At 38.6% G+C, this 15814-nt stretch overlaps 1 protein-coding gene across 1 annotated transcript in view; it reads left to right on the top strand.

Annotated features, from left to right (window-relative positions):
* si:dkey-91m11.5 (PH_BCR_vertebrate and RhoGAP_Bcr domain-containing protein) overlaps nt 1-14749 on the top strand; it is a 37637-nt gene extending 22888 nt beyond the window's left edge. The window contains exons 9-23 of the mRNA XM_059336584.1: nt 1860-1981; nt 2330-2495; nt 2755-2874; nt 3064-3139; nt 3240-3344; nt 4133-4207; nt 4690-4787; nt 5037-5168; nt 8934-8993; nt 10595-10704; nt 11940-12079; nt 12227-12361; nt 12470-12575; nt 13260-13419; nt 13499-14749. Coding sequence (XP_059192567.1) covers nt 1860-1981; nt 2330-2495; nt 2755-2874; nt 3064-3139; nt 3240-3344; nt 4133-4207; nt 4690-4787; nt 5037-5168; nt 8934-8993; nt 10595-10704; nt 11940-12079; nt 12227-12361; nt 12470-12575; nt 13260-13419; nt 13499-13588 — 1695 coding nt within the window. The 3' untranslated portion in view covers nt 13589-14749. The remainder of the gene's footprint in view (nt 1-1859; nt 1982-2329; nt 2496-2754; nt 2875-3063; nt 3140-3239; nt 3345-4132; nt 4208-4689; nt 4788-5036; nt 5169-8933; nt 8994-10594; nt 10705-11939; nt 12080-12226; nt 12362-12469; nt 12576-13259; nt 13420-13498) is intronic.
* Nucleotides 14750-15814: the final 1065 nt, after the last annotated feature.

Genomic DNA, 15814 nt, shown 5'->3' on the forward strand with positions numbered 1-15814 from the left:
GGTTGGCAGACTTGATATGGACTTGAGGTTTATTTTTGTCCTAAAAATAAATACTGTACAGTACTTTAGAACACTTTCACTTATTTGATTTCCTTACTAGAACAGCAGCACTGTGGAATTCAGGATCATATCTGCCCCCGTAATTTCTGTCATATATTGTCTGTTGACGGTAAAAAGCCCTGAGCACAAGGTGTCTGGAAGCTGCAATAAAACCGAAGTGTGAGTCAGGTTGTTGCTGACTCATCCCAGCCTGTCTGCTTTAGTTGTGGAGGAAGTGGAGTGTAGCAGAAGCTTGTGACAAAGCAGCGCAAACACTGGAGGCGAGGGGTCTCTGTGTTGCAAACCAGGAAAACCTGTCCATTACCTCGGCGCTCACTCCCATCCTTCCCTGCCACAGTGTCAACTCTGCTTCCCAGAAATGAGCTGCAGGACACATTATCAACCAAACTGTCTGAGCAGCCTTCTGCACTGGGTGTGTACCACCTTCCCCGTGCTTCCTGACCCCTCGGTCCCCCCACACCAAGCATCTGACTCAGATGACCTGACTGAGAACTTCCTCTGTTTTTTCTGGGAACTGGCCCTGCCCACTAGGGTGGGATATTAAATCAAAGAAAGTTCTTGGGAACATTCTTTTGTATAAAGTTGAGGAAGTCTGAATTTCCACAAAGAGATTGACAGATAACAAGCCAGAACATGACAATCAGTTTGAAATATGAGTTATTGTTGTTGTTGTTTTATGTGATCATCTCTCGACTAAATTTGCACCCATTGTTGATGTTTTGCACCGTGGCTGCCTGTAATTACCATGGCCATTCAAACCCGTGAGTTTGTTTAGCTTCACCTCTTGTACATGCCTCGCTGCTCAGCGTCTCATTATAGTGCATAATAAAAACAGAAGCAGATTCCAGTGCCAGGAGGGTGTGAGCACAGCGCCGGTACAGCTCTTGTTTTTCCATTGGATTATTGACTATTTGTGGTCATGCTTGTGTCACAACAATAAGCGGATGTCACCCTGCTGCTTTTTTTTAAAACCAGGACAGTGCTGAACATGTATGAGGTCTTTACCAGCAGGCCTGTAACCAGCCAGCACTGAACTGGAGTAGAAATAGGAAAACCATGCTGCAGTGATTTCCTTGTTTTTGTCGAACTGTGGTTAGTATGGGATGGCAAAGTCTCACATGGGCAGTGTCTCTATAAACAGCCTCAGCCCAGAGGTCAAAAGGCAGAGAGGGAATTTGGATGCACGCCGCTGCAGGAAGAGCTCATGTCATCACATCCACCCTGAGGCTGGATGGATCAACAAGGATTAGAGGACAACATTATTTGAGCGAAGCGGCACAAAAGTATGATCGATAACACAAAATGAACAAGACTTAGAGGCATACCAGCAGCTCTGTGAAGTTGTACTTAGTTACAGTGGTTATTTGAGCTATGTGAGAATACAAACATGCATCATTACACCAGTTGGTGCTCTTCTGGTAGTTAAAGAAGGTCAGGACTTATACAGACGATGATGTGACACCACATGCAACCTCTAGAATTGTTTTGGCCATATCACAATTGATTTATTGTGAAGCTTTTTTTGTTTATTTTCGCTGAGGTTTGGTAGCATTCTGACACCGCAGGCTGAACAATAATTCTAAGCATGTACACAAAATCATTGCTTGTGAACCTCAAATTAAAGCAGTTTAAACTGAGAATCATTATAAAATTAGATAATGTAAAATTGTGATTGAAAGCACCTTCATTCTCACTCAGTTTCATGGGTTACTGAAAAAAATAAATGATTGGGGATGTATTTGGGATAAACAAGTCATACTATGAGTATAATGACGTGATTTGTGATTTCCTGTTGGCAGAACCGTCAGCTGCTGAGGGATCGCTTCATGGTGGAGCTGGTCGAAGGTTCCAGGAAACTCCGCCACGTCTTCCTCTTCACCGACCTGCTGCTCTGCACCAAGCTGAAGAAACAGGCTGCGGGGTGAGTCTAGGTCGGCATCCAGCCCCGGGTTAGAGATGCAGGCTTGTGACCTGGAAGATCCAAATCCCTGTTGTGGAATGAGAGTCACTCCACCCAGACAGGCATTACACTTGTTAACATAAATTTTGCTTTGCTGAAAATAGAACAGCTTTATTTCGACCAACAAAGAGTCGCAGTGGGAGATAAACCGTATAATTTTTCCATCAGTTTCTTAAATGTGTTTGCAAGCTTGTGGCTGGTCGTACTGTTGGTTTCACTCTGTGGTTGTGAAGAAAGAGCAGGGCAACATGGCAATTACTGGTTGAAGCAAAAATGGTGTCATTGTACACACATCTTGTCCTCCAACAGAAAAGGGCAGCAATATGACTGTAAGTGGTACATCCCACTGGCTGACCTGACCTTCCAGACCCTGGAGGACTGCGAGTCCACTCCCATCCCTCTGGTCCAGGATGAGGAGATCGATGCCATGAAGATCAAAATCTCCCAAATCAAGAACGAGATCCAAAGAGAGAAGGTGAGGATGGAGAGATGGGGAACACACTGACACTAAAACTAAAACCTCAAACATTTAACACAAGGAAAACATGTGGTTTATGATTTATTTGTTTACTCAGAGGAACTGCCCCGTAGAAACACCAGGACAATGACAGCTTTGTACCAAAGTCTAAAGACAAAACTAAAATAAAATGAGGAACATAAATATCAGCACGTGAATAGAACAGATGTCTAGACATGTCTTGCATCACATTAACTCTGCTGCTGCTAATCTGTAGAGAACCACCAAAGGACCAAAGGTGATTGAACGACTGAGGAAGAAGTTATCAGAGCAAGAGTCTCTGCTGCTCCTCATGTCACCCAACATGGCGTTCAGAGTGGCCAACAGAAACGGCAAGGTGAGTCCTTCGGAAGGTCCAAATTGAGGGACATATATCACATTCATGCAAAACATCATTGGAAATATCTTGTGCAGTCAATAAACACCTTTTTAATGTGGTTTCTGCTGCCCTCTGCTGTTAACAAGCACAACATTACACCATGAGAGTGCAATAAAATCCAGTACATCATGCCTTAATTGCTTTCAGGGTTTCACGTTTCTCATCTCCTCTGACTATGAACGTGCCGAGTGGAGGGAAATCATTCGCGAGCAGCAGAAGAAGTGTGAGTTCACCCAGAACTTTCTATATGTGATGCAGTATAATCATAACAGTTGTAATGTTCTATTAATGGGACTTGCATTTAACTTGATTGTGTCCTTTAGGCTTTAAAAGCTTCTCCCTGACCTCTCTGGAGCTGCAGATGCTCACCAACTCATGTGTGAAACTCCAAACTGTTCACACTATTCCAATGACAATGAATAAGGAAGGTAAGGTTCTCAATGTGTGTGTACTTTTTAGGGTTTAATGCATATTTGAATGCAGCCCCAATTAAAAAAAAAACGGTTGTGATGCTGTGTAAAACGGAAATTAAAACAGAGTGCATTCAATTCAGAATTCAGTGTATATTTACAAAAAAAAGTTAATTAGTTTGAGCATACAATATATTGCAGTTTTCTTCTCACCTGTTACCAATTATCCTGTTTAGCTGTAGATGTATGAGTGCATATTTACAAAAATCTTTGAAGTTGATAAGGTAAAACGTTAAATATTGTCTTTGTACAGTTTTCAATTGAACATACAGTCATGGAAAAAATTATTAGACAACCCTTTTTATTCAATTTGTTGTTCACTTTAATGCCTGGTACAACTAAAGGTACATTTGTTTGGACAAATATAATGATGACAACAAAAATAGCGAATAAGAGTTTAATTTAAGAGCTGATATCTAGACATGTTCTACGGTTGTATTAATGATAACCAAAATCATTATCAAGATATCAGCTCTTAAATTAAATTCTTATAAGCTATTTTTGTTGTTCTCATTATATTTGTCCAAACAAATGTACCTTTAATTGTACCAGGCATTAAAATGAACAAGAAATTGAAGAAAACAAAGGTGGTCTAATCATTTTTTTCCATGACTATGTTAAAAGATGAGCAAATTATTGCATTCTTTTTAAGGTTTCGCACAGCATCCCAACTTTTTTGTAAAAGGGGGTTATATGCCCACATTAGTATTGTATTTATCTTAATCTGCATAATCTGAACTCCACAGATGATGAGTCTCCTGGTTTGTACGGCTTCCTAAATGTCATCGTCCACTCTGCATCAGGGCTGAAACAGAGCTTAAGTAAGTGGCTTATTCTCCTGTTTTTGACTACGAATCCTCTCACTGATAATTCTAGAGGTTGCATGTGGTGTCACATCATCCTCTGTATCAGTCCTGACTCATCTGCTGTACCCCCACCCCCCCCTCGCTCTCTGCGGCTGTCAGCTGGGTGGGCAGCTGCAGTGGAACAAGTGGGATTAGCCAGGAACACTGTGTACAAGCTGCCTCAAATATGTCTTTGGACTCTCAAATCACTGCCTGTTAAAACTCTGCTTCGTGCTCTCTGTCACAAAAGGTAGTCAGGCAGTAGTCAGTGGCATGTTTGTTCATGTACTGAGACAGTAACAGTGGAACTATAATGACACCACAGAGAGATAGTTGCGGCTGGGCCAGCATGTGACAGATGTCTCATAGAATACATCATGCAGACATGTCTCAACCAGTAGATCCATGTAAATCTTTAGTTTCATTTTGATTCAACTACCTCTTCTTGTGCCCACTAGACCTTTACTGCTCTCTGGAGGTGGATTCTTTCGGCTACTTTGTCAACAAAGCCAAAACACGTGTGTACAGAGACTCCACAGAGCCCAACTGGAACGAGGTGAGAGTGCAAATCAGAGCAAAGTAAATGAGGATGATGATATCCACCTTCAGTATCCATCGTTGTGTGTCTTTAAGACAGGCAATGAAGGACTGTGTCTCCCCAAGAAATAACTGTATGAAATTAATAAATACATTTTGAAAAGGACCATTGGGTGCTCAGAACTGTTCAAATGATACGTTAAAAGTTCATTGTTGTGCACTGGGCTGAAACCCACAGTAACATGCCTGTGATTTGTTTCCATGCAAGGAGTTTGAGATTGAACTGGAGGGCTCTCAAACTGTGAGGCTGCTCTGCTATGAGAAGTGCTGCAGTAAAACCAAGCAGAGCAAAGAGGACGGAGAGATCACAGACAAGATCATGGCCAAAGGACAACTAAAGGTACAGACATATTAGAGCAGACCTGGGTCAAATGCTTTGGCAAATAATTTAATGTGTATAAGGCAAATACCACATGGGTATGGGTTACTACACTTTGTTGGTTTTGATTATGATGGTTGAGGCTGACCAGTAGTAGATTTTTGAGGTCCAAACAAATATCAACTAGAAAAGTAGAGTGCAGATCTCGGCCAAGTGTTGAGCATCTCCTGCATAGTGTAGCTCTGATAGTCTGAACTCAGAAAACTCTGAAAACAAGCATTTTAAATGTTGTTTGCTTGTCACCTTGTAGACAGACTTGCAGCAGCAAACATGAATTCAGACTTTTTACACATCTGTATCATGTTGTAGTTGCTTCAGCATTGTTTTTGATCCTTATATAGCATTTGAATCACAATTGAATATGTTAATTTTAGCTTAATACATACACATCATTCATTCCTTTCCTGTCATTCAGCAAACATGAGAACAGTAGTAAGTTCTAAGTACATAGAGTTTCAAACACTTTCTGGGAGCTTTCTAAACAGGCTGCTGGGATAATATACAAACATTTTAAACAGTTTCCTCTTATATAACTGTGATATGTATCCTATAAGGTATCAACAGAAAAAGGAACTAAAAACTCACGTGACCCCACTGACATTTATAGGAAAACAGTTGTTGCCTATGTTCCGTATACATGCTCGCTCTATTGATCCACTACCTCCACGGTGGTCACTTATTAGGACTGTGACCACAGGAGCTTTTTTGGCTGATCCTGCCCTCTGAGGCCCTAAGCTGTTGAAAAAGAAGAGAGCCATTAGGTTGCCAGTGGGTCACTTCAGCTTGACCCCTGTTAGGGTGTTGTGACAGAGGGGGGATTAGTCTTTGGGTTGACCAAATGTAGCCGTTGGCCCAGCTCCAGAGAATGACAGAGGGAGGGAGACAGAGTGCTCTTTGATCAACCAGTGAAGGGATTTCCCTGTTGGACAGGTGAGTCAAAACACTGTCCAGAATCACTCAGATACTTGCCATGGTTAAAGATAGGACGCTTGTCTCACTTTCATGACCTGTGGAGTCATATTGGCCTTTCTTATAGCTTTGTTGTAGTCTACATTGAATTTTGAGGGTGTATAACCTAGGGTTGTCAGGATACTAAAATTTTCAACTCAATAGCGATACTCAGGAAAATATTCGATACTCGATACCATTTCTGATACCACAAGGATAAAAACAAAGACCCCAAAATTGAACAGAAATATTTTTATTAACAAGAAAAATGCAACGTGTAAAAATGAACAGAACCACAGGTTAAATATTTATAATAAAAAACAGTTGTGCAAAAAGAAACTGCAACTATGATAACAAGCTTCAGATACTCGATACTTTTGAAAATGAGTATTGTATCCGGATACAACGTTTTAGTATCGATACTTTTTTGAGTATCGATACTTTTGACAACCCTAGTATAACCTTTTACACAAGGAGAAATGGAGGACAAGATGAATAAAAAGGCTGAATAAAAGATTGATGAAACATTTCCAATGCAGATGTTCTGTGCACCAGGACTCACTGGATGGTTTGGTGAAGATAATGTTCTCCACCACCATCTCCATAAAACCAGCTTTCATCTTCAAATCTATTTAGTGATGTTAGTGATTGTCGCTGATGCTTATGTCCTTTGGTTACGTCTGGCTACGTTTTATTTTTTTCCTGCTAAACTCAAGAAAATCTTGATCTCAATGGGATTGCCTGATTAATACATAAAGGCTGTTTATACATGTATAAAAAAAATCAGAATATCTTGTCATCCTTTCAGTAGAGTTCAACAGACTTAAATAAATTGTAAAATGGATGAAAATAAATAAATCAGAATTGTAAAGAATAAAACATGAATTACAAAATGTGAATTCATTTTAAATATATATATTTTTAAATTTAAGGTTATTTTTGGAAAAATATTTATTTTCCTTTCTTTTAAAAAATGTTTTTGATACAAAGCAACATATTTTAGTTTCAATGAAATGCGAAAGCTAGAAAATCCAAGATTTTTATTCTCAAGAAAATTTGACCCTTTAACAAATAATATTGAATAAGCTAAATAACCATTTCATATAAATGACAGTTAGATTATATTAGCTGAAGCAGGACTTCTCTGTAGAGAGGATCCTGTTTAGGCTACCTGGGATGACAGATTAGCAGCCAGCGCTCCTCACAGCGGCAGGCGTGAGCATGTTGGTAATGAGGGTAGGAGGGGATTCTCAGGAGTTAATCCCCCAAATCCATTTGGAAGTAGAACAACACACAGGCAAGCGTGCTCGGCAGGCTGCGTGGCTTTGTTCCTTTTGTGACTCCCAACTGGATTGAAAGGATTTGGAGTAAAACAATGCTGAAACATGAAGATGACAGAAAGTTTTGTATCAAAGGAGATGATCAAGATTCTTCAAGGCGGTGTGACCAGTGGCTGGTTGTTCGGGGAAGAAGGACCTGCTGATCTTGTTAGTGCTTTGGTTTAGAAAATAGTCTGTGGAACAGCACTGGTTTCTTGGTTTGTTTGCCATTAGTCAGAAAAAGTAACATTTTAGTTGAGATTTGAGAAATGCTCATGCCAGAAATGATGAGTGAGAGTAATCCTAATGAGGAGGAGAGTGTGGATCAGGCCATCATTAGTGTAGAGGAAGAGGAAGACACTGCATCAAGGAAATCTCCAAGCACAGGAGCCCGTTTGTGGGACCGAGTCCGCAGCAGTCTGATCAGACCAAAGGTAAAGAAATGGAGCTGTGGCAAACCTCCAGGGATGTTTCAAAGGATGCCTAGATTTACAGACTTACTTTTGCTTTCTCTAATTTTCTTGCGATATCTAAACCCTAGTCAGTCATAAACTGTTTGTATTAATGTTGGGATTTATGCATTTTAGTTTTAGAAGCATCATTGTATTGCGTGCGAGTCTGACTTATCTTTTTGATTAAAAGTATTACATAGGACAATTGATTTTCACTGAACAAAGGATTATCTGAATGAGATTTGGTGGTTTCTTTGGTGAAAGAACATCTGCCATCTTGGACAAGCACGGTGCTTATCAGCCAGCATGATGTTGTCACATCACTCATGCCTGATCACCGTAAATACAGGCTGACATGTTGGTATTAGTCAGCCGACTAAAATAGATCACTGGCACTACCTGGCCATATGGAGTTTATGTTTATGTGCACTGCAAAAAAGGGGTGTCTAAAAACAAGATAAAAACACTAAATCTGAGGGAAATTATCTTGCTGCATGGACAGATAATTTCACTTGACAAGGTTTCTTAAATTAAGATTATTAAATCTAAAATAAGCATGTTGTATGCTTAAAATAAGAAATTAACTCTTAAAACAAGATAAATTAAAGCTGAAAGCAGCGATGAACTGGCCCGAGCAGAGTGCACTGCTAATTATTTGTTTCTTACCAAGATAAAAAAAAACCTTTAGATTTAGAAGTGTTGGATAATTTAACTTGTTTTAAGAGTTAATTTCTTATTTTAAGCGTTCAACGTGCTTATTTCTAGATTTAATAATCTTAATTTAAAAAATCTTGTCAAGTAAAATTATCTGTCCATGCAGCAAGATAATTTAAAAGTGTTTTTATCTTGTTTTTTAGACACCCTTTTTTGCAATGTGAGGCTGAGTGAAGTCATTGAGCAGGTGATACTCATATTACCAGGCACACTATTTCCTGGTGTTTCATTCTGAAGAGAATCTGAATTTATTAAAAACGTAGTGAAACTTGAAAATGTGTCTTTTTTTCCAGCTGGATCCTCAGACACTACAAAATAAAGACTGGCAGAGGACCGTCATCACCATGAATGGGGTAAGTGTTTTCACAACTCAGTAAAAAGTAAGCTTTGTAAGTAGCTGTAATAATGAAAAGAAAATGTACAATAGCAATTTAGAAAACAAAACAGTACACAAATAAAAACAGACTCTGAACTACCACTATAACGCTGATATTTAGAGGCTGATATTTTTTGCAACACTGAGTATTGCAACACAACTTCTGTGCACTTTGTCAACAAGGCTAAACTTGACTTGGTTCTCTGCTCCAATTCTGAAGTTAAAGATAAAATGAAAGAGCCTCCATTTTTGTACCACTTGCAGTTGTTAGAACAGTTTTTGATCAATAACCACTATACCTAGACTTGTCAGACATGGACTGGATTACAGAAAAAGGGTGATTCCACTGTTTTCTTAATCTAAATCGTATTAGACCAGGGGCCAGATGCAAAAACAATGTGTATGCACAAAAACCATGTGTCTGTCTTTTGCCACGCATTAACTGGTATTTATAAAGGATGTGCACAGCTCACATTCTTCAGACCCGGTGTACACATGGTTTTCACTGAGACAGCTGCTGAGGCTGCACCTTTTATATCCAATCATGATATGTGATATCACCTTTAACCACAGAACCTGTTTACCTGTGGAATGATCCAAACAGGTGTTTTTTGAGGCTTCCAGAACTTTCACAGTCTTTTGTTTCCCCTTTAATTCAAATATATCAGCCAAAATCCTTACAGTTAATTAGGTAAAACATGAAATATATTGTCTCTGTACAAAATAAAAGGATTAGAAAATGATCACGTTCTGTTTCATTTACATTTTACACAACACAGCACCCTGAATGTCTTTTATTGTTATATATTTGTGCCACCATCTCTCTGGTAATGATTGTTTGATGTGATCCTGAATTGTAAAGCACTTTGCAAAGTCAGTTTCATTATGAGCACTATGAATGAGTCATTGATCATCCTTCTGACCTTTAATGATTAAAACTGATGGTTGAGAGGAAAGTTTGCAGATTAATTCATGATAAATATGTTTCATGGATGCTACAAATACCCACAATATCGGGGCAACAAGATTAACATGGAGACTGTGAAACTATTTAAAAAACACACATTCTATTTTTAACATGGTAATATCACTGCTTTATTTGCATCTGGAGAACATTATGTATCTATCCATATCTAACTGCAAGTGGTGCAAAAGTGGAGACTAGGCTGCTAAATATTATCATAAATATTGTCCAATTTAAAGTTCAAAATATGTAACTTTTGAAGTTCAAACTCCTTTTTCATTCTACAAATGATACCTTTCAGTCATAACGTATGCAACACACCCTTTTAACTTCATGGAATACACTCAAGATTTTACAAGTAAAGTTTTAATTTGTCTGGTATTACCAGTAGCTTATGTTACAAAACTTTGGAAACCTATTGCTGTGAAACTGACCTCACCCAGTCAGTTGGCAGACCCTTCTGTACTTGTGTTATTGTTACATTATGCTTTAGCACTTTCCATCATCCTGCTAATGTCACTTGAAGCAACAATGTCTGCTGCTCAGCAGAACTTACATATGCTAGCATCGATGACAAAGCTGTCCAAAATAACTGGTTTCCTTACTTGTTTCAGATTGAGGTGAAGCTTTCAATGAAGTTCACCAGCAGAGAGTTCAGTCTGAAGCGAATGCCTTCCAGGAAACAGTCTGGTGTCTTTGGAGTAAAGATCAACGTAGTAACTAAGTGAGTGGATGATATGTGTTTTGTGAATGTGTTATTCCCATTTTTAACATTTCATGCAACTCAATGAGCTAGCATATGTTCAATTACTCCTTCTTACACTATTATATATTTTGTTCTTTTAGGTTTAGTGTCAGAATTTGATTTGTGAATGATTGAAAATGAAAACCTTTTCTCTGAGGGCAAACAATGGGGTGTTTGAGAAGTACAAAAGAAGTGAACATTGGTTTGTGGATTACTGTTTTGAATCCTGGAATTTGCATTATGGCCAGTGCATTTTGAACAAGGGTTTGGTTACCAGCCCAATGGGTTAGGGTTAGGTTACCGCACAACAAATATTAAGTCATACAGCTAACATTAGCATTAGCTAGGAAGCTTGGTTAGTAAGGTGCAACCGTAATTCACTTTAACTGTGAAATTAACTGGGATGCTAATTTAGGTAAGTAAAAGATGGGTTAAACAAAATGTAACTTCTGGGAAAAATACTATTACAGTGTCTTTGAGGTTCAACCGAACACGGAACAAGACATTTTAGGCAATTGTGTTACTATTGACTTTAACAAACAAAACTAACTATGGAAACGTCGAAGTTCTAAGATGAAAACATAAAGTCAACTCATTAGGAAACTTAAAAATTTACTGAGGTAATGAATCAAGTAGGGTCTGTTATGGCAATTTTCCATGTGTTCCATTCATTGACTGTATAAAGACTATCGTTTCCAATGAAATGCAGTGGAAAAATAGCCGGTAGCTGTTGCTGGTCTGAGTGCTGGTCTGAACAGTAAATGCTGGTCTGGTGAGAACTGTGCTCCTCCTACCTGTGCCTACCACTTCCTGTAAGCCATGCCCTTATTTATACCACAACCCTTTGCAAATACTGTCAAAGTGTTCAAAATCATTTAGAAAGAAATCTATTTCTAAATTATGTGACATGCCAACAATAAACATAAAATGGCTCTTACAGGGTAATTCTCTCATAGACTTCTATACAGTCTGACTTATTTTTACATCCAGTGGAGTCGCCCTCTGCTGGCCATTAGAAAGAATGCAGGTTTAACACACTTCTGCATCTCTTTTCTGACCTAAAATCTTTCTTGTATACAATCTGGTGCTGACAAAATCCCTGTGGTGACATTGTACAGGTTGCACATGTTTCAAACATGGTCTCATGTGTTAAAACCATTAATGTGTATTGATCCCCTTTAAAACTGGTTTCTGTGTGACTATGTTCTCACTAGGCGAGAGCGCTCCAAGGTTCCCCTCATCGTGAGACAGTGTGTAGAGGAGATTGAGCGACGAGGGATGGACGAGGTGGGAATCTACAGAGTGTCTGGCGTTGCAACGGACATCCAGGCACTGAAGGCTGCCTTCGATTCAAGTGAGTTCACTCTTGGTTTCATTTCATATGAAAATTGGAGAAAAATGAAAACAGAAAGAGTTCTGCAGGACTAAGTGTTTTTTCAAAGCTTCCTGTGCAGCTTGTATTCTTTGGTGTTTAGTGACTGTTTTCTGATCTGCCTCGCAGACAACAGAGATGTTTCTGTCATGATGAGGGAGATGGATGTAAATGCCATTGCTGGAACACTGAAGCTGTATTTCCGTGAGCTGCCAGAGCCTCTTTTCACTGATGAGTTGTACCCCAACTTTTCTGGAGGCATCGGTCAGTCACCACTTCTTTATTTCTGCATCATTTTTGGTGGTCAGGAGGTCACAAATGTAGCTACGAGGTGTGAAAATGGCTCATTGATGTGTGCTTTTTGCCTTGCAGCTCTCTCTGACTGTGTGGCCAAGGAGAGCTGCATGCTCAACCTGTTGCTGTCTCTACCAGAGCCCAATCTGGTGACCTTCCTCTTCCTACTCGACCACCTCAAAAGGTAAAAGACCTCACAATTAATACATTATTTGGCATTGTGTATAAGTTGTTTGTCAGTCTATAGGTCTTTTACCCACCATAGAAAACGTTTCTTATTTTTGTTTCTTATTTTAGCTTAGTGTTCACAAACGATGTCATAAATATGCACTGGCTGGGTTGGGTCTTTTAAGTATCTATATGTCCATTGGTTGCAACACTATTTGTAAAGGGTAACTGCTAACCAATAGTAATGGAGGCTTGTAATAGTACTAAAATCTTACAAAACACAGATACATGAACTAAAGGTCCCATGTTGTTACAAAGGGATTTCCATGTCTTTTTTGATAAAACACAAATCTCTGTGCTATATAAATAAAACATTGTTCCTGTTACACAACACTAAAAAACGTTTTTAAATTTTTTTTTTGCAAATCCTTTGTGACCTACATTCAATTGAATATAGTAAAAAGACAAGATATCTGATATGTTTGTTTTTGTAAACAAACACACTTGTTCTGAATTTGTCACATTCAGATTTTATTATGTTTTACATATGCAGTTGTAGATGAAAAGTATGATTCCGAGCTATTTCACACTTAAACTGCTAAAGCCTGACTGATATGACAAGAAGATTATGGTGGTTAATGTTAGCTAAGCTTTAGATACATTACTGAGTCAGTTTACTACCTCTTTTTGTTTTTTACAGGGTGGCTGATAATGAGAGCATCAACAAGATGTCTTTGCACAATCTGGCCACAGTTTTTGGCCCCACTTTGCTGCGGCCCTCTGAAAAAGACAGCAAAATCTCAAACAGCTCCCAGCCTATCTCCATGAATGACAGCTGGTCTTTAGAGGTCATGGCTCAGGTAAACTTGTGTCAAGATACTGATAATTGACACAGTGATATTTGCACTGTGGGTCTGATCACCTTTTCTGCTTCCATAGGTGCAAGTCCTCCTTTACTTCCTTCAGCTGGAGAGCATCCCAACACCTGACAGCAAACGTCAAAGCCTTCTCTTCTCTACTGAAGTATGACAGGAACATCATGCTGTGCTCATCTGTAAATGTACTGTTCAGAGGCAGAATATCTGCTGCTTAATGAGGTGGATGCTGCTGAGCAGCCAGGGCTGGCTGCTTTACTCCAAGGATGCTTAATTTTGCCACTAGGTGGAGCTGTCATCTTAATGTAAACTGGAAACAGCCACCATGACCAAAGCCATTTCTTTAGGAGATGTGATGAGCATGTGTGTTCTGTTTATTTCCAAGCTTGCCTGCTGTGTCAGTATAAGACAACCCTATATGATGTATGGAAAAAATATATAATTCTTTTTATTAAAATTTAATTTAAATTTCAAGAAGCATTATTTACTATAGGTAATCATTTCTGCCCTGCCACTGTGCACATTTGCTTCACTGAGGGGGATTTTTGCTGTAGTTTTTGTAAGATGTATTACTTTTGAATGAGTGGTTGGATGAATGGGCATATTTGTCATGTCTATACATGTTTTCCCCAGAAGTGTTTGACTTGGTTGAAAGCTCACCTGTGCCAATGTTCCCCTGCTGATGACCAATAGAACATTTCCATTACCCTAATGTTTACACACACTGTTAATTTTGTAAAAGTATGAGACTGAAAACTGTAGTTAAAACACAGCAACATGCAGGCATGTTGACCGAACCATTTAAAGTAGTATCTGTGCTATACAATTTGTATAGCGACTTTATTCAGTTCACATGTTCTTCGGGTGGTTTCCGAGCCAGCTTATGTAGATATGAGTGCTTTTTTGGAAGTGGTACAGAGAAATCATTCCAGGAAAAGGAGAGGCCTGATCCTTCCACCCATGGAATGTATACTGTGCTGTGTATAATTTTAATTTCACAGTTAACTTTTGTTCGCATTTCATATGTTTTGTGTCAAAGTTGTTTTTTTCCTGATTTGATTTATTCTGTTGATCTTCAATGTTTATGTTTTGCTTCATGCATTCCTTCTCTGTAGTCTACCTATATAGGACAAAACCACACTGCTGTAGAGATGAGAGCACCTGGAGATTATCTCAAATACCAAATGTTCCCTAGTAGGACTCGTACAGCTCAGTGATTCACTCATATCTAAGTCTCCTGGCTTATGAATAGGTTTATCATCCACATGCCTAGTGAAACTTACTGAAAATGCACTGTGTTCTCGCATTAATATTTTTTTTCCAAATCACTACAGGTATTCAAACACTTGTTAGCACAAATTGTAACCCTTAAGGCTTGTGATTTATGTAAAGTAAGCAATAACTCTAGTGATTCTTAGGAGGAGACTAGTGGGTCTTGTATGTATGATTTATGTAAATAAAAACTTGGTAACATTACTCTTCCAATTTGTCATTTCTTAGTAGTAGCTGGGATAAAACACACACTGGCTTAAAGCCGAATTTCTGATGCAACTCTGTTGACTTATCCGTATGTCCTTTGTCTGATTTTATTGACTGATATTGGCCTATTGCAAACATTTCCGTGTATATTGTCCGATATGTGTCTCTTTTTTTCAAAGTATAATACAGAAAAAGATGCGATGGTAATGGAAATGGGGTCATCACATAGTTTTTCCAGCAGAGCATGTGCCCTCTGATATCCATAGAGGATTCAACACAGGGGACAAGAGCTTAAAAGCACTGGTAACATAGTTGGTATTAAGAAATGTAACAGCCACCCTACTTAATCTATAAAGCGACACAAAAAAATGTATTTAACCAACATAACTTACCCCATTGTAAACTGACACATTACAAATACCAACAAAAAGTAACATTGAAATTTTGGAACATAAAACGGCGAACTCAACAACCTACTTAGCCCGATATGTTATTGCATATACAGAAGTGTGAAGGTCACATTAACTGTCTAGCGTTTGTGATGGTTGAAGAGCAAAAGGTTTCTGTGGGTGGAGGGAGGTGGGAGGGGTGGAGATGAACAGAGTAGTGAATTGGGTGTTTTATACACACACACACACACACACACACACACATATATATATATATATATATATATATATATATACTATACACACACACACACACATATATATATATATATACATACAAATATATATATATATATATATAAATATTATCTTTGTGCCCATTGCTAAAGTTGAGCTTTTAATGACTCCAGGGTTACATACATGCACAGCTGTAATGGTCGTGAAAATGAGTCTTGAATGTAATTGTGAAATGTATGTTGAATTGAATTGCTCAATATATATTGATATTATAT

Source organism: Centropristis striata, chromosome 7, assembly GCF_030273125.1.
Source record: "Centropristis striata isolate RG_2023a ecotype Rhode Island chromosome 7, C.striata_1.0, whole genome shotgun sequence".
Classification (NCBI taxonomy): domain Eukaryota; kingdom Metazoa; phylum Chordata; class Actinopteri; order Perciformes; family Serranidae; genus Centropristis; species Centropristis striata.